Genomic DNA, 25,739 nt, shown 5'->3' with positions numbered 1-25,739 from the left:
GCCAAACTACTGATCCGAATTCGTTATTACATCTCTTGAATAAATTGATAATATTTGAGTTCTGTTTTCAATTTTTTTTTATAACTTGCAAGATGGCGACCTTAGCCAAATTTAGTTATTTTACGTATAATTTTATATTGTATAACAAATATTTTTTCCAATAAAAATACTTGGATCAACAGTGTGAAAATATCGAATTTCTTCATTAAAACTTCAAATCATAGGGATGGAATTTACTATGGAATACGGATATGTAAAAAAAAAAATCAACGCAGTATCAAAATGCGGGCAAAAGCTAATTTCATTTAACGTATTCACTGCCAGGGGGCGTAGCCTAGGAACAAACTTGTATGACGGTGAACGCATATATGCGTCGGTGGCAGTGAATGCGTTAAGCGACTAGACAGTTCAATCTCAAGAGCATTTCTAATATTGCACAAGTTAAATTTATAGTTTAGTGCACAATTCCGACTATAAATCTCTCTTCAGCCTGCATTTAGTATTTATAGCCAATGTTGCCTAATCGTCGACACGTTCAATCTATCTGTTACTATTCGTGTTATAGGATAGGAAGCTGTTGTAATAATTTCTAATGGACTTAATATGTTGTGCTTATCTTAGGATTACGGATATGACGGTCCATTTGTTTACGCGACAGCGTGATAATGACAGTTTCCATCTCTTTCTATTGCATGGTGTTAGAATGTGACACTTATGGGGAAGGGGAGGGTCGGCAACGCGCATGTAACTCCTCTGGAGTTGCAGGCGTACATAGGCTACGGAGACTGCTTACCATCAGGCGGGCCGTATGCTTGTTTGCCACCGACGTAGTATTAAAAAAAAAGCTCTCCGAAAATCTTTCCGAAGAAAATTCCAGATAATTTCTAACTTTCTCGAGAACGTTCTCTTATTAGCATATATAAATTATAAACAATCTTATTATTTAATGGAATGACATATTTACTTTTGATAAGTTTATACTTTTTGCCTCAAATAACTCATTTGGCAATTTTTGTTGTTTTACTCCTAATTTTTTATCAATTACTATTATGAATGGGTGCCAAGTAATTGCTTGTAAGCTTCCATGGTATTTGCCTTATCTCCTACACCCTTACATTAAGCGATTAAACAAAAGAATTCATCGCTTTTGCGACGGAACGGTAAAACTCTCAGAGAACGTTTCCGATAGATTTCTCAGTTCTCGAGAAACTTTCTAGAACAGTACATCGCTACTTGTGCTTAGCGTCCTTTTCTTAGTCGGTATAACTAGAAAGGCTATGTTTACAAACGAGCGTTGGTCACACGTGAAAATTGCTTGACACTGATATCATCTAAACTATCACGTAACATGTAATATTTCCTAGAACACGGTCATAATATAACCTAAAACGACCGCTGAAGGGCCGACGCCATTATGGCAAGCGCCGTGTTAACAGGCTTAAATGACTGAGGCTAATGACACGGCAGATGCGCTGACTCCGTGAATATCATTTTATATCTCAGTTAATGCCGAAGTGGCTTGATGGTATAACATTCACGTAAATCTTTTTTTTTTTTTTCAAGTTTTGTAGAATTCATAGCTTGAGTGTGAGAGTTTGTGCTCAAAAGCGAATGGGAATAGTTGTGTGCATGGTTCAGGTGCGCAAACTATTTTAGGAATATTTTCGTCTTTGAGACTTTTTTTACTGGGGAATATGTTCTCTGGCTTCTCGGGTATTATCTAGTACTAATCAGTGGAGTTTAAATAGCTTTTATTTAACCAATTAGATACTACTTATGATCTTAGGTTATTACTGTTGCACTAATCTAATAGATGAAAGTCAGCAAGAAGCTCTGAGATTGGTACAGGCATCAAAAATGATTAATAATATTTTAACTACTTTTTTTTGTCAAGAGGTACTAGTAATTGCAAATAAGGCATTAAGTCCACCATTTGTACTTAATATTTGATATGCAATAAATTATAATAAATAAATTAATAATTCTACCTGTGACGAGTGTGACGTTATGAGGTATGTAACTAACGGTCGCCGACGGACAACTTGAAGCGAACGGGTAGTTTAATTTTATTTTAACCTAACAAGCTAGTTATTTATCATAAAAGTTTCTCACGCATTCGAACTTCTAATAATGAGCTGAATATAACACCGGCGTCTTTTGAAGCAATATTTGGCTTCCATTAAAATCTCATCTTTCGTTCGTAAAGAAGAGGAAGTAATCACGGATTCAGTTTGGCGAGTTTCCGATATTTTTTCATTTAAGTCGTAATCTGTACCATTTGGCAATTTGGGCATTGCTTTTAAATTAATATTATTATACTAGCGTAATTTAGATGATAAAAGTTTGAAATATGTTGTTCATTACGTGTCTTATAAAAAGTCCGGTAATCACCTACTTTTGCTCCTTCCAATCGCGTGTAGGTAGATAGGTACAGACAGCATCAAAAGTAGCAGATCAAAGTTCAAACTAAGCGTCAAAAGTATCTATACCAGCATTTCCCAAACTATGGCTCGCGACCCATTAGTGGGTCGCGAGCGAATATTGAGTGGGCCCTGAAACAAGACGATATTCCACCCGATCGGGCTATCTGAGCGTTACCAACACTACCTATTTATGACTCCTTTTTGAGACAGCGAAGAGGTGAGTCCCGAATTTGGTAATTTTTATTAATTTTATTAAATATCAGTCAACTTTGGGAACCACTGATATATACCATTCTCTAACAACTTAACATAAAGAGATATGTCTCTACCTTTATGTAGAGAAATTCGACTGTAGCAGAGACTTTGAACGCAAACAGTAGAGATAATCTCTTTTTGTCTTTGTCTCGGGCAGGACAGTAAGTTCTTTCACTTTTCTTTTATTTCTAATCATTTATATCAAACTATATATTATATATTTATAGTTTTTAGCAAAAATATCATTTTTGGTACAAGCTTTTATCGCTTCCTGTACTTTTCTTTCCACAGGCAACTACTTAATACTCATCAGCATCGAGACAAATCTAAAAATCCCAAACACAATTAGATTGCGTTGTTTTATCACACAGTTCCTAATGGCCACCTCCTGTGTCCATCATCAGATCAGCTTGATGGTACCATAATATTGCATTGTCACCCGACTGACGATGTATGCGAATTTTCAGCTTCATCGAAAACCAGGAAGGGGATTAAATTTAACTTACAAGATTTAACCCGTACAAACATACATTGTTACACTACACACATACGTATATTGCCAGTTAAATAAAAGCTTGTAAAAATACAATCATAATAAAAAGTTTGGCTGTCTCTGTCTGTATATATTACACCGTACCTATATTTATTAAACACAGATTTATACACAACACACGTTATTCGAAACCTCCATTATACTAACTTTTCAAAATAAATAGAAGCCAAAAAACATCTGAAAAGCGAAAATTCTCTTTCAAGCATTTGGCACAGAAATCTCGAACAAAAACGAGCTATTTGGAAACTGCTACACACGGACACGGAATTTCCATTTGATTGATTTGCCGGCCGACGAGTGGGATGAGAACGTAACGCACGAGTGCGCCGAGAACAAATGTTGCAGAAATGGCCGGATTCTGCTATTGTTTCTGTCACCTGTGCACATTAAAGGTGACGTTCGGAAGGGGTTCATATTGGGTTGCATACAAGTTTAAGTTCAACTTTCGCGGTAGCCCCCCAGTACCGGCTTCCCTAATCCGAATGCAACATTAAGGTGACGTTCGCGAGTCAACTGCAGCTGCATTACTGTTGCGGCGTCGTTGTTGATAAAATGAAATGAGTGACGATTACTGCCGCGATTATGACGTCTAGTTTTCGTCTCTCAGTTTATCAAGGAATTTGACAGACACAACGGCGACAGCGACAACGTTACAGTTGACATCCGAACGTCACTTTAAGACCATTTCCACATTGCCCGATCCGATATCGCATGTAGGACCGATATCCGACATCCGATAAAATCCTTCCGATAGTGTCGGATCTATATCGATAAAAAGCGAGTGAAACTACATTTGAATATTTATTAACACACCTTTGCAACCAAGACCATTAAAACCTGCATATAAACGTCGGAAATAAAGGAAACAAAATAAATTCGCGACAGGCCCGTTTATAAATAATCATTTAGTTAAATAATAATATATTAAAAAAAAAAAAGAAAACGCCATGAGTCGATAAGGAGGAAAAATTGTTTTTTTTTCTGGTTTTAGGATAGGAACAATGACTCGGCAAACAGCCAAGATTTTAAAACTAAAAAAAAAAATTGTAGTGTACGATCTTTTTCAATAGCTTTTTTCGCGGTTAACCCTGTCCTCGTCGGACAACGGAAGGTCGATTAGAATTCAACTTATGCCTTTTAAATTTTTATACTTATTAATATGCATGATTACTTAATTTAGATTCGGCGTCCAGTTTTTTGGGCAAATAGACCTCGTCGACGTAAATTCAGGCAAGTTTGCGGTTAACCGGCTAACGGTTAAAAAAGTTTAACCTTAAAATTAACTTAATGTTAGTGCTTATAGTTACTCGCAGTTTAATTTCGTTTATTATATTTGTTGATATTTAATGCTATTAATCACCTTAGAGTCAAACCAAGCCAAGTTGGCAGCGATTTTGCCAGCCCAGCCGGTGCAAGTGTTATTTAAAACGTCAAACTTCTAACTTGGTCTGACTTAACAAATGTAGCGGAAATCTTTGAGTCTATTGTTCCCTGTTCACCTGTGCACATAATATAACGGTTTTTGTACAACTAGGCCTTGTCGGCGCTAATTCAGTGCAGTCTGCGGTTGCTAATTGTTTTACCCAGACTACACTCAAGACCAATGTAAAAGGGACATTTAATATATATTATCTTTAGAAAGAAATTGAACCGTGAAGTATAATATGACTACGGGAGGCTCAGAAGCTTATTGTAAGTTAGTTCTGCTAATAATGTAACTGGTAATGTTTGGATCCCAATAAGAGTACACTTGAAATTACATATTTCCAAATGGGTACTCAACAATACTGAACAGGTTGGAAAATAATGCGTAACTTAGTTCACTTAGTTCATTTTCAATCCAGGAATTCCATAAAGAGTGAATGGCTTCAACGATTTTTACGCAAGGCTTCGCCCCTCTCCCTGGCGAATAAGTTTTATTTCAGTCTTAATTTTTATGATATACGAGACAAACAAGCAAACGAATGCCGGGTGGTAAGCAAATACCGACGCCCATGGACACCTGCAACACAGAGGAGTTATAAATGCGTTGCCCGAATTAAGTTGGGAGTACGCTCATTTCTTGAAGGTTTGAAAGTCGTAAATAGTCCGGAAATACCGCGAGCGACACAGTCCATTCCACAATTTAGGTGGTTGCTAATTATTCTAGATTTTCTACGACGATCGTGTTTATATCTAATATAAAAAAATCGTCCTTCGCGAACAAACACACTGTGCAGAGAATGCTTTATGACGGATATAAAAAGAGATCGTGCAAGCTAGGCGGTTGAATATTAAATTCATAAAATGTAGGCGCTGTGAGTCACAGAGAGAGGCTGTGTAGAATGTTGGTCCTGGAATTGAACACTAGCGCCACAGATATCTTAAATAGGTACCTATAAGATTCTCGAGTCTTCCGTTGACCACGAACGCTGTAAAGGGTTCGAAACGTTGGGATGTATTTTAAATTCATTATACGCGATTCCGTTCACATAGTTAACATGTTTCGGCCAAAGAACTTCGGCGTTTACGACCGCGCCGAATCATACAAGATTATATTTTTGGTGGTGTCCGACTGAAGTATTTTGATTTCGGCAGGTTTCGAGGTAAAAATCATATCACCTTCGGCCGAAACTAGAGCAAACCCGAATCTTCGGAGGTCGGTTTCGGCAAAAAATCCGGTCGGATACCAGGCACTACGGAACTAGGAATTAAAGAACTTTAATATTCGCGGTAGGTCCTCTGCATTTATTTTTGCCGGTATTGCGCTCTCTCCCACGCTATTGATGCAGGCAGTAAATTAAGATTTTTTTCTTCAACTTTTTATGTCCCTTGAGTTACACCACGGTCTGTGTCTCTTGGGACACTTACCGGATTTTTGTCTTCAACATTAACTTGTTCCCGTTTTAGTTTGTTGGGTAGGTAGGTCTCGGTAAGTATTTCAGTTATAATTTATTTACTTAGATGTTATTTAAGACAACAGCTAAATCGCTCGCATTTTCATAATTTAGGTACCTACTACTGCAACATGGCTATCAATAAAAATCACTTCACGTTCGGTTTGCTCAAGATGTTTTCCTTCGCCGAAGCGAAATAATGTTGTGTTTATTAACCGCAAAGACACTAATTTAAATTCACGATTTTTACACATTACATATTAACAAATATTGTGCAAAACGTTCAAGTTGATGATACACAGGACCAAGTGCGTTGTCGTGTTGTTCGAAAGTCAAAACCCGCGCAAGTACTAGATGTTGTTGTTCTTCGAGACCACTGGGACAATATGGGGACAATTCAATCTTTCAAACGTCGGAAGTAATTTTAAAACTTAATTATATTATATGCGATTAAGTTTAGTTTTCGGAAATGATAAGTCTTATAAGACTCACACATGCACCTAACAGAACAGGTACAGTGATAAGATTAATAATCGGTAATTAGAATCGTCTCCGATCGGCGATCGCCCACCTTCGTTTATCGTGACATAACCTACAAACACAACCGTCATTGATACCAAATGACTCATACACAATACACACATGAATGACCGGTTCGCAAACACTTTTAAAGACAAATAGGTTTCAATGCAGCATATCGACATCATTTGTTAACAAACTCACTGTTACTAACAACAACTGACAAGTTAAATCGCTTATAAAAAAGTTGGTTACCTGATAAAGTTGCCAGTAACACCGCTAACCCCGCCACACCTGTCGCTCCAAGCCAATGGGACCTCATTCTGTCTCTTTTCAACACTATTCGTTTGCGTCCTCGTAAACAAGAAAAACAACAGAAATTCAAACTACAACGTCTTTGTTTCAAAACAATAAACAATTTCACTCGCGGTTTTTGTTACACCTTCGTCAAAGATAAAGATAAGTAAAACCACAAATTGCACAATAAACTGTCTTTAAATCAGTTTGCGAAGCAGTCTTGTAATTATTTCACAGTAGTTCATTATGATGTTTGTCGTTAGCGGGTTGTTTGATCAGTTCAAATTTGGAAAAACTTGTTTCGTGTAGTGATCGAGCGGGGATGCGGAGGAACGTACGTCCGCCTCCGGCGAGCTCTCAGCGATACTAGCTGCGATGGAAGCGACACGGCGCGGTGGCGGCCGAATGCGGAACTACGCGGCGTCGGAGCCTCGTCCTGTGGGCTAGTCTAGACGGGAGCTGCAGGCACGCGATTACAAGGACCAAAACAAGTTATTCCAATACTCGGTTTGTACCTACCTAATTATTATAGGTACATAGGTACTATAATTTCGTTACCATGTTTTATTGGTTCCTTAGGTAACTGAATATTTACTGACTTAATAAAATTTGGTGACGTCGTGGTACGTGGGCAATGTTGTCAAACTTGCGTAATGGGTAACTTTGCCCAACATCGAAATTAGTAAAATTACCAAATATGTAAATTAAATGAAAGTCTAAAAATGATTTGTGTAAGTACCTACCTGATATGATAAAAAGTATATTTTACTTATGTAGTTTAATTTTAATCAAACAAACAGACACACAAATGTAAACAAATGGGCACTCAGGCACGCATGAAAATGTCGTTTTTTTTTATATTTGGTAAGACAGAACCATAAAAAGAGAGTATAAAATATTTGAGACTGCAATTTTTGGGTAGGTAGGTATTTTGATTTAGCAGTTGTTTTTTTTAATCGTTCGCGAATGAAACAAAAAATAGTTCAAACTTACCTGGGCACTTTTCTTCTTGCACTATTTTTACGACTCTGTTTAGCCCTATGGTTGTTTGATAGACGTTGTTATTAGGCATTAAGTCCGAACTTCCATAGGTAGCTTAAAGTTAAAATAGGTACATTATTACTTACCTACACGTTTTTAGTAACAAAAAACGAAAATACTATTATTAACAGCCGAGTTGTTTATTTTATTTCGAATCATTGGAATAATTTTGAAAAACAAAACAACTGCCACAGCCACAAATTAACAGCTTCATCAGTCGCTACACTCGCTACACGTCCGCGGTGATTATTAACACCGTGTCAATTTGGTTATTTTCATCGCTTCATTTCTCTCCGATGTCTGATTACAGCATACATAATTAATTTTATGCACGATACGGTGAATAAATAACAAATGGTTGTTCTTTCATAATATGTGGATGGATAATAGTAAAAAGGCTTTAATTAAAAATTTCAGGTATTTTACTAATTATTTCAACCAAACCGGACCTAACCGCGTACACTTACCCCCTTATTCATAAAACTTTACGGGCCTGATTTAGTTAAATTATGTTTTATCCCTTTCTTAGAAATACAAAAGTCTAAATGACAGATAAACAAACGATTCATAGCTAATTCAGGCCAGTAACGCGTTTAGTAATTACGCCATTACAGTTTTGTGGTTTAATTGTGTATTATTTATATCGTGAACAAATATTCAATGTGGTCAATATTTTTGGCTAAACATAGATTTTATTATCATTCGCTTTTATACAAACATTCAAAATGTATAATTTACACATCATTTTGAATGTCAATTATATTGAGATAATATAAAACAGAAAAACCACACGCTCAAATTACGTGCTGACCACAGACAAATACTTGATTACAATTTTCTTTCTAAATTTATAACATCAGAAAAAACCCCGATTGTTCCAACTTTAACCTCCAAATTCCCAGAGCCATCAAATTCTTTTGATAACCAAAATTATTGATGGGATTGCCTCACGCTGTCACTCACAGCTATGAGATTCGGTGAAAGTTTTTTAATCTACACAATTCGTATTAAAATCTGTGTACCCGGGATCCAATCATAGAGTAAATTGAGTTTTAAAGTTTCACAACGACCTTTTTGCATTTAGTGGTTGAAATTAGATGCTCATTTATCTTATACGATATCATTATCATTTAATAGGATAATAGGTTAGGGAGATAGAGGTTGTGAGAGCTTTACTGTTCTGTATTAAATAAACGTTAATATTTTTTACCTTAAATTACGAAATTTGACTAATTTGCTGATATTGTAAGCAAACTAGTCAAATTAAACCACCGAAAAAGGGGTATTCCTATATATCCCCGCTCCACGTGACCACAAAGGCGGAGATAATTGGGAATGATTTATATGGAGCGCTTATTCGATATAGCGAAAAAGTAGGTATGCGCAAATACCCTACTCTTCATAAACTAAAACTTATTTGATATGTCCCAAAGTTGTATCTTACTTTTTAGTTTTAAATATCAAAATAATTTTAAAATTAACTTTAAATAAATAAACAAATAAACTATAATCAGATTGCTAGAATTAAAACTAGGGTAAATACACCAATAGATTACTCGACAGGCTGACAGCGAGTCAATCGGCCAAAAGTAAGACGATATAACAGCAAATAATAACGATACCGTATTTAGGGGACGCATAGGAAATTTTAATTAGCTTAATGTAACGAAATTTAAACAAACAGTTCTGTTGATGTTGATCTCAACGGTCCTGTTGGGTTGTGCGGGTTATCGAATTAGGCTGCGACTAAAACACTCGGCACATATGTTAATGGTCAGTTGAGGTTGGGACGATCCGAATATAAAAAAAGTATAGAAATATTAGCACCAACTTGTAAAGTCTTTACGGGTATTTCCATCTGCATTTATGTTTATTTGCTTACACACAGGTATTAAAATGAGATTTTTAGGTTTTAAATAATTCTATCAGTTTTATGTACCTATACGTGCGATATCTAAAATATAATATTCAAGTGACCAATGAAACAAAATTATAAATAAAGGGGTTGAAATGTATTATGGAGGAGTTCTTAACAGCTACTTAAATTTGCTAGACATGTTCGAGCAATAGACACGAATAATCAATTATCGTGTTTCATGATTCAACCGCCACAATCCAATACCCGCGCCAAATCCACACATATACAGATATCATAATCAAAACCGATACCGACATGGCGGCCCGACCCCTATTTGCCATGTAACCTTAATAGATCCGACCAATTCTCGATTTAACTCGACGCGAAATGGAATAAAAAGCATGCCTCGGGATGCTCGGATAAATTAATTGAAAGGGGATCAGGCCCTTGTTTTGACTGAGCAAATAGAATTAATACATTCCCCATAGGTACGATAACAAACGCGCTATTGACCAAAGTAAATAAAATATGATAGTCGAATTTCATTTCATTTCGGTGTGCTCAGTGCGGTAGGGTTGTTAACTAAATGACAAACACACCTAAACTTAATACATCGTTTCCACAGTGAAGTGACTTATGCGTTTTTGTTACACAATTGGCTGTTTCTATTATTTTTAGTGCCACTGTGTCATGTGTAGTTCCTTTATACGAACAGCAGCAATACAGTTAAATTTGTTTGATAGCAACAACAATCTAATCTAATTTAGAAGCTTTCCGAACACTGGTTTTGACTGTCAATAAGCCACTAACTAAATGCCTTTTGAGGGCCAAATATAAAGTTTTGCCAGATTTATCAATCCTAGCGACCCTAGCTAATCCGGGGCTCAGTCTAGACCAAGGCCTAAATAAATAAGCACTCTATCAAGTGGAAACCTCAAAACGTTTACTTAGTTCAACATCAAAGCGTCTGAGATTGTAATATTTTTATTGGTGATTACGGAAAATGAGCTTACCGAAAACCTTTTTGGTCTGTTAAGTACTTACGTAAAAAACTCTCTTTTCTTGTATATTACTTAGTTTCTTCTTTAATATATCTTTTTAGCTACTTATTTACAATACGAATATGATAGATGAAAAGATTTATGCCTCGTAAAAAGGACACGATATTTTATGTACATCAAAAATACAAGGTTTACTTAGATTTTCAGCACTGGTAATACAAAATGGAAATGAAAAAGCAAATGTAGCAAAATATTACGCGTTGCCAACGCATTTGTGGGTTTTCCTACATAAATCTTTAATTAGGTACGAAAATTGAAAATACTGGCAACTGGAAATAGAACTCGATTCAATTCGAGAATAATGTTTTTTTTATATATTATGAAGATTTCAAACAATTGTAAGATTATCTAATTAAGAAGCTTTGCTTATACCCCATTATATAAATAAAACACTTGGTTTGGTGCGACAGATTGACATCAAATTGGTATCATGTTTTGATATAAATTGACATCAAAGTGGTATAATATTTTTAAATCTGAATATAGATCGAGCAGAAAGTAGCAAATATTTTATAACAAATTCTAAATCGCACTCCTTCGCAACCTTTCCCTTAGCTAAGGCATTCACAATTGTGTGAGAATTTTCAATTTCGAATTCTGTTCGATATTATGACTATGAGTAGGAAAAAGATATTTTCAAGTTCGTTACACTCGGCTACTTTTCCCCACTTTTTGAAATTTTTTGTACTTTTTCAAAAGAAAACGTAGTATCAATTCATGATTAATAGAAATAGTTTATTACCTAACATAGTTATCAATTTGTAGTTAGCTTAGCGGTAAATAATCTATGATAGAAACTGAGAACAAAAAGATGAAGAAAATATGAAAATACGTTGAGTGTTTGGAAATTACGTACAAAGAGACCTCATTGTACGTATTTTTATGATCCTTCACTAATCCTGCTCAGCACCATTACAATCTAACGCACGACCTGCAAATTTCAAAATGAATCTCAACTCGGTATCTAAATTTCACGCATGATTGCGGGCCCATATTGCTTTATTTAGATTTTCGCCGGTAACATTTTCACCTCTCCTTAACGATATCGGTAGGGCAGTAGGCTGTGTATAATCCGTCGGGACGTTGGGGTGCAAAAATCCACCCTAGTCAGTGTCATGGAGACCGGGAGAGCATGAGACAGTTCTGGAATGATTGGAGAACTGGATCTTTAGCGAAACACGTGTTTAAGAGAAGAAAGAAAGTAGGCAGGATATATTTTGGTTTGTTTGATTTATTGAATTTACTAAAATCATTTTCTATCAAACGAAAGAAATGGCAAAAATCATACGACGAGCAATATTAGTGCCTGACAAGAATATATAGTCAAATACGAGTCATTATACGATATTCTGCAAAGTGTTGCCACCATTACTTTTTCTTGTTTGCTAAAACAGAATACGATATTTGAAAGAAAATTTATAGGAATATCTAAGCTGCATTAAATGATAGAGACGGCCAACATGACCAAATATAACGGGACACGTCCTTATTTCTTATTTCTATGGCAACAAAGGTGTGTTCGGTCAGTTTGGCTATTAGATATTATATATTTGCCCAAATTATACCCAAAGGTTGTCTGGAAGAGATGGCTCTTTAGCGATATGACCGCATGTTGTCTGACTCTATCATTAATCAATTTCTTTTAATTGTATCTTTCACTGAGGTGTGCCAATAAAGAGTATTCTATCTTAGATGTACCTACTAAATGTGTCTAGTAGTAGTATAAGAAGTTATGATATGTTGTATGCAACTTATTATATAATAAGTACTGCAACGTAGATCTTAATCATTCCATCTATTTTTTGAGTAGACATGTGTTCATGAAAAGAGATAAAGTAATTTATTATGTACGTTGTTAAGTTATCAATGTTATCATCTCGAACACAACGCCAAAAATGTCACTTTCAAAATGTCACGGTCTCTAGCAATCTGCACGCGTAAGTCAATTTCATACTTATTCTAAAGATCATTACTCATGTCACCGCACGACATGCGAAAGTACCTACGCGAAGATAACTTGACTTGAAGCAAGTTGTTTTTTTTGCACAAAAGACAGGAATGCACCGATATTTGCCATGAATGGATATTAAGGTCGAAGTCAATACATATTAGAAAATAAGTTTCTTACACACAACTACATTCCTACTAAAAGAATTGACATCTTTATAATATAATTTTCATAAAGACCTTTAAGATTACATAAATCTTATCTACTTATGTGTTTGTGATGTATAGAACTGTAGGTAAGTTGATGTATATATGTATTTATGTTTTTTGTACATATTTCTCAAAATGTTTACCTATTCATTTTTTTTTTTTTTGACATACCTACACTTAACTTGCTACAGCTGCTACCCACTCAAAATGGTGAATAAAAAAAAACACTTAACACATTCTTTAAAAAGTCATGGGACGTTGAATAACGGTGACTATTTGGTGAAACCGTGTAATGCTCCATTTGTCACTGGGCACTCACTTTAATGGAATATAATTTCACTCGGAACATTTTTAACACAACTCTTAGCTGCCTAGAATACCGGACTGAGATTTGATTAAAGCTATCTAGGTCACTTTTATTAGACTAATTTTCTTTTATTGGGGCTTTCAGTTTTAGCTGGACCTAAAGTTGAATTTGGATTAATTTTAATCAGACGTACAGTCAAGGTATTTATATGTACGCACTACGCACTACCTTAATGTATGGGCAATAAAGGTGTGTATACATGTTTTTGGCACGTTGATTGTGTCGGTATTTAATACCTTGCCTGTACAATTGGACATATATATATATATGTGTGTGTGTTGTCGCCCATGCATTTTCATGCATTTTCTTTTATATGTAGATGAAGGTATCGCAGAAATATTTTTATAATACAGTTGCTCAAAAAGTGCTACTTTACGTAGCTGTTTAGTGTACGGAAAGTTGGTTTTCGTGAACTAGTATTTTACTTTTAGTAACTTAATATTTTAAGTTTAGTAACTATTTAGCTTGTCTACAAATTGGGCGGGAAAGTTACCATTAAGGTGTTACAAAAATAGCGGGGAGTCGTTGATAATTTTTTTGGCTTTTGTATGGAGAGTTGCCCGGCTTTGACGACCTGCTCCATGAAAAACGATTTTCTTATATTTTTTCCTAAACAGAACACACGTTTGCCGTATGCCAGATGACTTATGGGCTACATCAACCACCAATCGGGCCCCACAAAATCGAACCCGAGGTTGCGGCAAACTTCGACGGCGTTGGGGAGATGACCTTGACACCTTCGACAGGAACTGGTGGGAAACAGGTCAATACCGGGATACGAGGAAAGGGAGGAGAGAGGCCTTTGCCCAGCAGTGGGACACTCTAGGCTCATATAAAAATAATAGAAAATAAAATCAGAACACGATACCGAATATATCTTTATACGGATCTCTACTATTTTTGTTACACATCGTATGCAAGCGTCGTATTTCTATTTGACCACCGCCATACATGAAGCGGCGATAAATTGCAATAACTTATATGAATGCACCTATTCCCATCTGTGCCCGGCGGGGACAAATGGGAATACACCATACCAGCCACATGAACAGTGTATGGATTGTAACTTTTATGAAAATCTCTTACAATGATTTCAACGCCTTTTACTTACAATGACCACATACCTTTTTACTTTTTATACGTTAATCAGATACTTTTGTAAGTACTATTGCAGTATTACTTTTTTATATAAATATTACTGTATTTTGCTTAAGGTATGGATCGTATGAAGTGTTTTAGTAATGGTGGGCAGTGGTATATTTTTTTATATTTCTCGATAACTTTGCCCACTCACAACTTTGCATTTTCAACCATGTCCGGTTTTGGCTATTCAGATTTTTTATGTCTTATTACAGGTTACATTAGTTTAGTAAAGGTCCTATGCAATTAACTTAATAATTAACTTGAAAACCGACTGTCAACGTCAGTAGAGAAGGCGAAACCGAAACACGTATCGCGTTTTGTACTAGGTGGTGTTTTCAACTGTCACAAGTAATGATTATTGGCGCAATACATGGCCGCTCGTTTTTTAAATATTAACTACACTTTGGTAGATATACTAGAGCGTGATAAAAGACTAAGTTAAAAATATATTTGACAATCGTTCCATAGATCTAAAACATAGGTATCGTTTAAATTGGCGGTGGCATTAAACATACACGAAGTCCGCTAGCTGGCGCGGGTGCACGGAGCGGAGCGGGCATACGCACGCGGGTGCCAATGTAGGTAAAATTCGTTTTATTTTTCGTTAACCCGCTCACCGCTCCGTACAACTGCGCCAGCTAGCGGACGCCCTTAGTGAATGGGTACCTATATAATTCGCTCGTCATGCACTCCCTGCACAAAGGAAGTATTACTTACCAGTAATGTAAAATGAAATTTGAGATCACTTATCATTCGGAAATCTCGCATATAACTCGAGTCAATGAGCGTTACTTTATTCATATCGCCAATTCAAAGCGACAAGGTTCTACGTTACAGTAATTGGACACTGCGTAGGACTTTATCAATTTGATGCTGTATTTGCTGTAGAGAAGTGAAAAAATAAAATCGTATATTTTTCACTGTCGAATGTCGAGAATCCGAATTACTCTGTAAAAGTTTATAAATAGTTAATTTGAACTGTTTTTTTTATCAAAAATAAACTGATTATGATACCCAGTTTGATAAAACTAATACCGACAGAACCGATAGCCCAACCAAATAAGGACATTTTAAAACGGTCAATATGAAATCGTGACAAAAATTATTTTCCTTACTAAATAGATTAATTTTAATCTAGCAAGAAAATCGATTCCAAAAAATAGGAACCTAATTTTTTTTGCTAAAGTTCCATCACTACTCCGCTGAGTCACAAGTTGGCCGCAGCGTCACCGGTAGACAAAGAATAACAAAACGTCTCAACGCAGGGGTGGTTAGGCAATAAATCAACAGACATCATAAATACTCCTCCCCTCTTAGGGTAAGAAGTGTCGCATTTTCCAACTCATAACGTAGGAGTCTAATGCAGTCTTAGAATGCGATGTGGGTAAGGACTGTAAGGAGCTCGGAATTCCTTATTGAGTTCAATTATATCTAAAATGTGGTTACGATATGAATAGATTTTTGTTTTTCAAAATAAGAAATTAGTGCATAAAACGCCTGTAGGTTTTCTACGAGCAATGACGATAAAACCGACATGAGTATTTAAGTAAGTATCATAGGTGGAGACGGAGCGAGCTGCGAGCTGTAGGACTGAGCTGGAACGAGGCCAAGGCGGTTGCTCCAGATAGGAGGACATGAAAGGATCTTGTGGAGGCCCTATGCACCTCCGGGGTGCCCTAAGATCAACAACAACAACATAGATAAGTACCTACATTAAAAACTTCCGACAATATTACAAGATTACAACAGCGCAATTTAGTGAATTGAAACGTATACGGGCGTATTCTAAAATAAATATTGAAAACCTGATTCTTACAAATCTGGACTTTCTTGGGCTCATTCTATTTAGAATCGTTAGCAAAAAATGTTCCAAAATGACCGTTCCATAACGTCACGATTTAGTTTTGAAAAAAATTACTTGTATGAGCGTGACGTAGTAGAAACTACAATTTCCAAACTAATTTTTGGGATATTTTTTTATGATCTAGTGATTCTGAGTTGAAATACCCCAAAAACACCAGGATCTGTGAGAATTAGGTATGCTATATAAAAAAAAGCTCACCTGTCAACCTTTCCAATGACACTTTAGATAAAAAAACGCACTCAAATCGGTTCACGCATTGGGTATTTACGCATGGCCCAGAGAGAGACTCAAGATACACACGTCAAACTTATATCACACCTCTTCTTTGAGGGTTAAAAATTAAGCTAGATAGATACACAACATAATTATGTTACCTTCATAGAAAGTGGTTTCGAACGGTTACAAAAATTGCTAATTTACAAAGCTTTTTATAACTAACAAATGTTTAGTTGTTCATATTTTTCGCCTAGTTTCTGAATGATAGCAATGCAGTCGGTCAGTCAGCTGTAACTTGGTTGTAACATTATTCCAGTATTCATACATTATTCAGAGCCCGCAACTTACTGCAGCATGTGTACTCTCTCACACTTGTAATGGAAGAGGGAAACAGAATCCGTTAAAGCTAATTTTGCACGGAATTGAATAGGACAGTTTTCATAGATATTTGACATTATTGATGATACTGCCACACTTTGTCATTACAAATGAAAATGACTCTACTTGTATATGTGTAGTGATTCTAGTTATGTATGTAGTTTGTTTAAAAAAGGATGTCGTTAAATAGGTACCTATACTACCTATCTACTTTTTGTATGTCTTTCCCATCACGGAACAATGGTGTTTCGGACCTTTGGGAGGCGTGCGCGGAGCCAAAGCCAACACGTAGTTTCCCTTTTTACACTTTAATGAAATGTGAGGGGTACATCGAGCGGGTGCTGCCCTTGCGTGTGTCATGAGAAGCGCGCAGAGGCAGCAGGGAGTAAGGACTATTTGAAAGTTATAAGTACTTAAATAATATTATGTACATGTAATGAGCTATAATAGGTAGACAAGATATTTTTTACAAATTATTTTTTTAGTACTATACATCTATGCTAAATTACCTATATACCTTATATATCGCCGTATGGTCAAACTAGCCAACTTTGCGTCCAAGGGGTATCATTGCCCAAAAACACATTTTTAACCAAATTCGTTTATTTAGATAAATTTAGAACACTACTATTATTGGTAGAAAATATGTAATTTATATTTGTGACAAAACTATATATAGCACACATGTTCTTAAATTGATTTAGGGAATTTTCAGGGCGTTCTTGTGACAAATATTTTCGAGTTTTAGTTATAACACTACCTATTTACTATTTAGGCTTAAAATAAGAAAGGCTAAAAACATACAAGTTTTGACGGTGGGAAATGTAATTCGGTTATTTACAGACGTTTGAATAGCACCGCTTTCTTTTTGGACTTTCCTTAAAAGGTATAGCTTAATGATGATAGATAAATAATTTATTTAAACTTGATTTCCTATCTGCTAATGTGCATTTGTTTGGGGTTGTACCTATAATTATTGATAGGTATGACAATAAAGCAACGAGCCGACGACAGGTAAAATACCTCATGCGAACAAGTAATCAGGGGTCAGAGCAAACGTATCATTTAGTTCGGGGTTCGGGGGTTAGATAATTATGATTCAAATCAATATCAGTTTTGTTGATTTTTCTGTGTAATTAAGTCGCAATGCATTCGGACAAAAACAAATGTCATTAACGAAAACCGGGTACTTAATTGAAAATTTCACAGAATCAATGAAACGCGAAGATATATCGAAATTTGAACCATTGTTTGTTTATTGGTGAACACACGTCCGTCATTTCGTATGAATGTTTTTTGACTGTATGTTGGTTATGTTTGTTAATCATTTATGTACTAACACCAAAAAATATTTAATACATCTTCAATAAATAACTAAACTATAAAACTTAAATCTTACAAAATAGACCGCCTGTTAAATGTTAAAATATTACCTCGTTTTTATCAGATATTTTATTTTCTTTGTTTGGTACTTTATTTATACATTATTACACAATAAACATGTATTCGTTTATGTATTTTATCTTACCTATACATCATTTGCATTTTGTTTTTTCCACCGATTTTTGGTTTTGATGGAATTGAAATTCCTTGTATTATATTACAAACGTCGTCTAAATATGATTGCTAATGGAATACTTAAGGCGTCGTGCAGTTTACGCTGTTAATTTTCTAGTTTTCTCTGAGCACTAGTTAAATAAGTTTATCAGAGAACTAGTTAAATAAGTTTTTTACAAAAAATATATTTTTATCGCTGACTGTGCTTTTCTTACCACAGGCAACTTACAACAGACAATCGTCGAGACAATTCTAAAAACCCCAAACAATTAGGTTGCGTTGTTTCATCACAGAGTTCCTATGGCCACCTTCTGTCTCCACCATCAGATCAGCCCGATGGTACTATAATATTGCATAGTCACCCGACTTACATATGCATGCAAATTTTCAGCTCAATCGGAAAACGGGAAGTAGATCAACTTTAGCTTCGAAAATTTGATCCACGCATACATACTATAGACCGCAACTGAATGTCGCCATCGTGTAGTGGTGTTTCAACCATCGCATGGCCATCTCGCTGGGCCAGCGCTGGGCCATTGTGAAGAGGAGCCATAACAGGGCAAGTTAAATAAAAGCTTGTAAAAAAATGTAAGGTACCACTTCTTGCTTTGCCCCTTAACCTGAGCTCAGAAATTCTTACAGCACGTGCGCCAACTATAAAAGAACACATAATAAAATATTGAATTAGTTTACAACAAGTTATTTATTTTTGAGTTTTCTACAATTAAAACAATATAAATCCTATTCAACCGCTCGAGTTTTTCCTATGAGTCGTACTCTCAAGTCAATGTCACATTTTACCAAAACCGCGGCAAAACTATTTGTCGTTTGTGCAATCATCGTGCGAGATTTCCTTAACATCTAACACAAGCCAATTCGAACGTTCACTAACATCAAATGATATTATTTAATTATCGTGCATTCCGCTCGTACTTGTCTGTAAGTACATGAATTTGCGTGAGCGAGACGCACGATAGTTAAATGACATTGTTTATACATAATTTGAAGGGTACATTCCAATTGGCCTTGTTACATACAATAGAAACCCTACAAAGCTACCAAATGTATGAAACTGTAGGCATTATAAAAGCGAGACTTTTTTATATCCTCACGAATTATGGAAGTCATGGAATCAGTTCGTGGAAGCTCAGAATCAATTTCATTTCTTATTTAAAGATACCCATGTTTACATAATCCAATAGGTACTTAATGTTTGATTCCATTTCTGCCTCAAATTCGACGTAAAAAATGTACGTCATTTGGATTACATGACGATAGTCACGCGATCGCTAGCACGGCAGCAGAGAGAAAATGAGAGAGTTTATCCAAAACAGACTAACTAAACTTTATTTTTATGTGGACCTCAAACGGTGGGCCGCAAGATAAATTAGCTTAACGGTGACGATCGGATGGCAAGATTATGTTTCTATACCAGGACCACCTGGCGGGCCACCTAAAAACCCCGGCGGACCGGAGGCTGTGTACCGCTGGGTAAAAACTCAAGGTAAGCATATAAGTTCTCCTAATATCTTATAAGTTCAGTGGATGAAAGAATTAGGAAAGATGTGAAGAAGGCAAGGTAAGAAAGAGTTGGTAAACTTCAAGTAAATACTTTGGTACTTCCATTCCATTATTAGGTTCATATAAGTTGGAAATCTGAAGCGATAATACATACGGTACATCGAAAACCCCAAACGAAAAGAAAAAATGTATTAGGATGACAGCTAGATATCGTAGTAATTCACGTGTAAATCTACAGGTTATTTCAAGTTCCAATTTTCGGGTGTATCTGAAGAAATTAAACTGGAGTATTTTTAACAGGAAAAATCTCAAAAATATTATAGCAAGCCGATTATGGCAGTTTGAAAAGAAATCTGGTTTCTAACATTCTCTTAATTATAATTTCTAATATCTCATTTATACTAAAAACAATTCAAAGATATTTTACACATGTCTGCCAAACTAATTTGGTATTAAGCAGAAACCTCTGTAAAAGATACCACAACGCTTAGAAATAAAGGAAAAACGGAAAAACTCACTAGCCCATTGATCTGCCTACTAAGCTACCGACACTTAGCCGATGGCAGCGAATAATTCCAACATATCCTTCATGCGCGCCTTTGGAACGCGCCTAGCAACATCTATTTCTATTTATTAATTATTTTTGCACCATCCCACCCGGGGTTAACCGGTTAAACCGCTAACCCAGTTTCAAATTGTACTGGTAACCTTGGTAACTCCAGGCTTAACCGGTGTTAACCCATGTTAGTGGAAGTGCAAGTGGCGCTAAGCGTTGTTTTCACAAATTCTCTCTATCTCTAAACTTACGTTCGCGAGTGGAGCGACCTACCGCAAAGGGTGATCGATCAATAACCGGGTCATTGCCGACGCAAAATGGAACGAGCTAATGCTTAAACCTTACCCCACAGCGTACCACATATGGGCACCTGATGGATCACTGGGACGCAAGAAAGAGGATTTATTACTTTATAATATGTACATGTAATTAGAAATTATTAGTTGTTTTTGTGCCCTTAAAAGTACCTAATTGTATTATCTATGCAATATGATTTTGCACAGCCCACAACTTACTCGTATCTTCTTTGCGCAAAGGTTGACTGGTAAAGAATGCCTCATGGCATTAAGTTCGCCTTTTATACGATGTCTTTTGTGCAATAAAGATTAAATAATGCAAAAAATTTAACAATTTATTCTGCAAGTAGTAACATCATATAGTGTCATAAAAAATACATAACAACATTTATAAATACAACAGTCAATACCTGGGTAAACATTACATTATAATAATCTTAAAATAAATAATTACTACAATACAATGGAGATATATAGTCTCTATGGTTAAAAATACATTAAATCTAGAGATGTAAAAGGTCCCCAATGTCAGAGTACTAATACTAATAAGATTTGGCGGTGTAAAGTCTCTCCAAGTGTCAAAATAAATATATTTAATGTTCATTAGCATAGAGTCAACAATTCATAGTCAATATCTAGATTAACTATCGGCAAGTATCGGTCATTGATTTAAGTTATTTAAACCAATTGATACCTAGTTAGGTAAATCACTGCTAAATAGTTATTTAGCAGTAATTTTCAATGATGGAAAATATTGTGAGGAAACTTGCACAGTTCCTCCTCCTCAGCCTTCCATCATACGTACACCACCACACGGGCCGGATTTAAAAATATATCGTTAACCAGACTTCATCTAATTATCACTTACAACTACCTTAGATGAAGCAAATAAAAAAAAATCACAAAAGTAGGAGCAGGAGCGTTCGTACTATGTATGGCTCCCCCGTTTTGTTTATGACCGTTGTGAAATATTAGGGCTGATTTAGACGGCATCCGAACTCGCATGCGATTTTAGTTACATTGCGGACTATTGAGGTTACAGCCAATTCGGCCGACCGATCAAATACCGCAATGAAATGAAACTCGCGTGCGAGTTCTCGCACCATCTAAATCAGCCCTTTACTCGTGTAGGTGCCTTAAATAAATAAAAAATCTGGAACAATGGTTAACATGTTTTATTGTTGTATATACGTAAAATAGTGTAAGATAGAAATTAGTAAAACTGCTCCCAGCGTAGCACTTTACAAGAAAATTTCACTTCATAGGTTTATTTTTTATTTCTTATAGGTATGTATGGTGACCTGGTGACTGGTGATTTATGACGTATTAAAAAAAACTACTTACTAGATCTGGTTCAAACCAATTTTCGGTGGAAGTTTGCATGGTAATGTGTATCATAAATTTTCTTTAGATTTTTCATTCTGTTATTTTAGAAGTTACAGGGGGGGGGGGACACATTTTTTCACTTTGGAAGTGTCTCTCGCGCAAACTATTCAGTTTAGAAAAAAATTATATTAGAAACCTAAATATCATTTTTGAAGACCTATCCCTAGATACCCCACACGTATGGGTTTGATGAAAAAAATTTTTTTTTTAAATTTTTATGACGTATTAAAAAAAAACTACCTACTAGATCTCGTTCGAACCAATTTTCGGTGGAAGTTTGCATGGCAATGTATATCATATATTTTTTTTAGATTTTTCATTCTGTTATTTTAGAAGTTACGGGGGGGGGGGGGGGGGGCACACTTTTTACCACTTTGGAAGTGTCTCTCGCGCAAACTATTCAGTTTAGAAAAAAATGATATTAGAAACCTCAATATCATTTTAAAACCTATCCATAGATACCCCACACGTATGGGTTTGATGAAAAAAGATTTTTAGTTTCAGTTCTAAGTATGGGGAACCCCCAAAATTTATTGTTTTTTTTTTCTATTTTTGTGTAAACATCATAATGCGGTTCATAGAATACATCTACTTACCAAGTTTGAACAGTATAGCTTTTATAGTTTCGGAAAAAAGTAGCTGTGACAGAATCGGACAGACAGACGGACATGACGAATCTATAAGGGTTCCGTTTTTTGCCATTTGGCTACGGAACCCTAAAAAGTAGATCTATAATGAAAACCATTAAGCGCCATAATCTTTTATGCCAATTTCTGCTATTTTGAACATTTTGCAAAAAAAACTACAATTCTTTTATTAACTATCGAACCTGCTTACGAAATTTCACCAGAATCGGCTAATACATGCAACCTGTAGAGAAGAACATCCGGACACCACGAAACCATTTTTGCCCAAGCTGTAAGGGAGGCCTTCGCTAACGCTCGTTCACTAATCTAATTCAACTTCAACATTTATTCAGCAAATAGCCTACAAGGGCACTTTTACAAGTCAACATGGAATTTACATACAAGCAAAAACAAGCACACCAACAATTATAAAATACAATCCATTAAAAATATTAATGCAAACTAAAGTTATTGTTTAAAGAAAAGTAAGGAACATAGGTATTATTATTACAAAAAAAAAAAAAATGATTTAGAGGTGTAAATATCTCTAAATGTCAGAACTAAATGATTTTTATCAAATTATCCTTAGAGATGTATAGAATCTCTAAGAGTTAAAATTCCGTATAATTAAAACATTCATTAGGATAAAAGAAACATACGAGAACCGAATGTGGTGTCTCACTGTAATTATACTCAAAAATAAAGTTAGCTTAGTAGCAGTATGACGCGTATCTCAGTCATCCCTTCAACCTTCATTCGGGAATGTGGCGACCCGATCAACGACGCCACCGTAAGCAAAGACTTTTAAGCGAGCATGACATGTTCAAGCTAACGGGGTATATTAATATTTAAATAGTAATACGAGTAACATGTAGCTGTGAGACACTACATTTTGTGCTTGTACAATATATGTTATATAAAAGACGGTATAGCTACACAAAATTACTAGCATAAATTTACTAACTTCACTACAACCAACTACTACTAGACGAATATTCCAGCTCTTCCTGGGTCAAACATAGACACTGAACTTTGCTTTGTGCTACACAAGCCAACATACAAATGGCAACTCCTATTCAGGCAAGCTAATTGCACTGTACATATGACAACCTCCCTTCCCAAATAGTATTAAGTCACCAAGCAATTGAAACAATTTCGACACTATTACGACGTAATATGTTTGAGAATGCGATGGATTACAAATTTTCTTAAGGTTTATGTGATTTGAAGATGCGATCGAAACGCAACTGAGAAACATCACACGTTGTTTGTTTGGCTTTGAGACGGAATGTGTGTTTGCTTGAGTTTTTATTCGCTATGCTTGAACTAATTAACTGTATCAATATCACAGTTAAATGTACTAAGTACAGAAGGTTCACTGTATAACAAAAACCCTGTTCAGGTATACCGAACGTGCTTAAACGTTGCCGATTGGACCAAGCTGAAGGCCTACCGCGAACCACGTTCGACGTGTTGCCTCCCTGTCACGCTTACGTACGAATTTACACGTGCGACATAGAGGCAACACGTCGAACGTGGTTCGCGGTAGGCTCTTTTTGCTAAGATGTTAAGTATATCTATATTATACACCGTGGGCTGGTAAGACCCGACAGATTTTAACCACGCATTTCTGAGGTCATAAGGAGCAAAAAAATTTAAATGAGTTTTGGTCAAATTCGGTAAATAAAATGATTTTTCTGCACACGTCACCTTATTTCTTTTTACTTTACACTCAAGCGATTTAGGCACTATTTAATATATAGAAAAAAATGTTCTTCCGGACGAATAACAAAGTATTTCTTTTCATTAGATTTGTTTCTGTTACACAACTATTACATACTTAATGAAACGCAGTGTGGCGTGGTAAACAACGGTTAGAAGCAATCCAATCGCCATTTAATAAAGTCCTCCGACAGCCAATTCCCATTTTCAGGGTTTCGCCGGCCATATTTTTCTAAAACATCAACAAACAAATAAAAATTCACTGCCTCAGGCTAGGTTCGAGCTCGCAACTCTGGATCACAAGCCCATAGCTCTGCCAACTGAGCCACGGAGACTTCTTCCGAGAACAGCGAATATTTCCTCCATATGCGCCTTAGGGAGGCGCCTAGCGACATCTACCATAAGAGTGCTACACTTCTTAAACAGCTAACGGAGTTCCAAGTCATATTGAAAATTTACCAGTAACGATACGCCATCTCATTCTAAATTTAAAAAAAGAAAAGTCTGCAAACGATGTCATCAATCTTGTTTATAATTGGTAATTGAATCGATGTTTGACTAGATCAGCATCAGCTGGTGAAACAAGATAGCTTTATAAACGTGATAAAATAAGTGTCATTGTTTACCACCACGCGGTTAAAGGGACGGACACTATCTTTATCACATTGTCACGTAAGACTAATGCTCGACAACGGAGAAACAGTACCTCTAGTGTACATTTATTCGATAGCGTGACGTGACGCACGCGCTTGCGTTAAGTCTCATTTAGTATGGGATTAAGATTCGGTATCTGCGGGCAAGTTTGTCGTACTGAGGGTCTCTAATTATTACGGCGATAGAAGTCTCCATAAACGCCTACCCTATATATTTAACAGCCTGCCCTCTGACATCAGACAGGAAGCCAACAAAGTTAAGTTTGGTAAAAAGCTGCGTAGTTACCTTGTAAACTGCATAAAATAATATTAAAGCATATAGATATCGAAACGAATCTCATTGTAATATAAATATAAATATAAGAGAGTAGAGACTGCACGATCCCACAGTCAAACCGTGTAAACTGTTTAGTG

General features: G+C 35.9%; 1 protein-coding gene across 7 annotated transcripts in view; it reads right to left on the bottom strand.

Annotated features, from left to right (window-relative positions):
* The window catches only part of LOC133525999 (fasciclin-2), a 175,327-nt gene extending 167,958 nt beyond the window's left edge, over positions 1–7,369 (bottom strand). For 2 of the 7 annotated variants that reach the window (XM_061862457.1, XM_061862458.1), the window contains exon 1: positions 6,882–7,367. In XM_061862457.1, the coding sequence (XP_061718441.1) occupies positions 6,882–6,948 (67 nt within the window). In that variant the 5' untranslated portion in view covers positions 6,949–7,367. Of the gene's footprint in view, positions 1–6,881 lie in introns of all 7 variants that reach the window. The other 5 variants (XM_061862455.1, XM_061862456.1, XM_061862459.1 and 2 more) reach the window with 5 other exon arrangements.
* Between the last annotated feature and the right edge of the window lie 18,370 nt (positions 7,370–25,739).

This window comes from Cydia pomonella, chromosome 15 (genome assembly GCF_033807575.1).
Source record: "Cydia pomonella isolate Wapato2018A chromosome 15, ilCydPomo1, whole genome shotgun sequence".
Taxonomy (NCBI): Eukaryota; Metazoa; Arthropoda; class Insecta; order Lepidoptera; family Tortricidae; genus Cydia; species Cydia pomonella.
The sequence above is the reverse complement of the archived record's forward strand: the minus strand, read 5'-3'. Positions and strand labels throughout refer to the sequence as shown.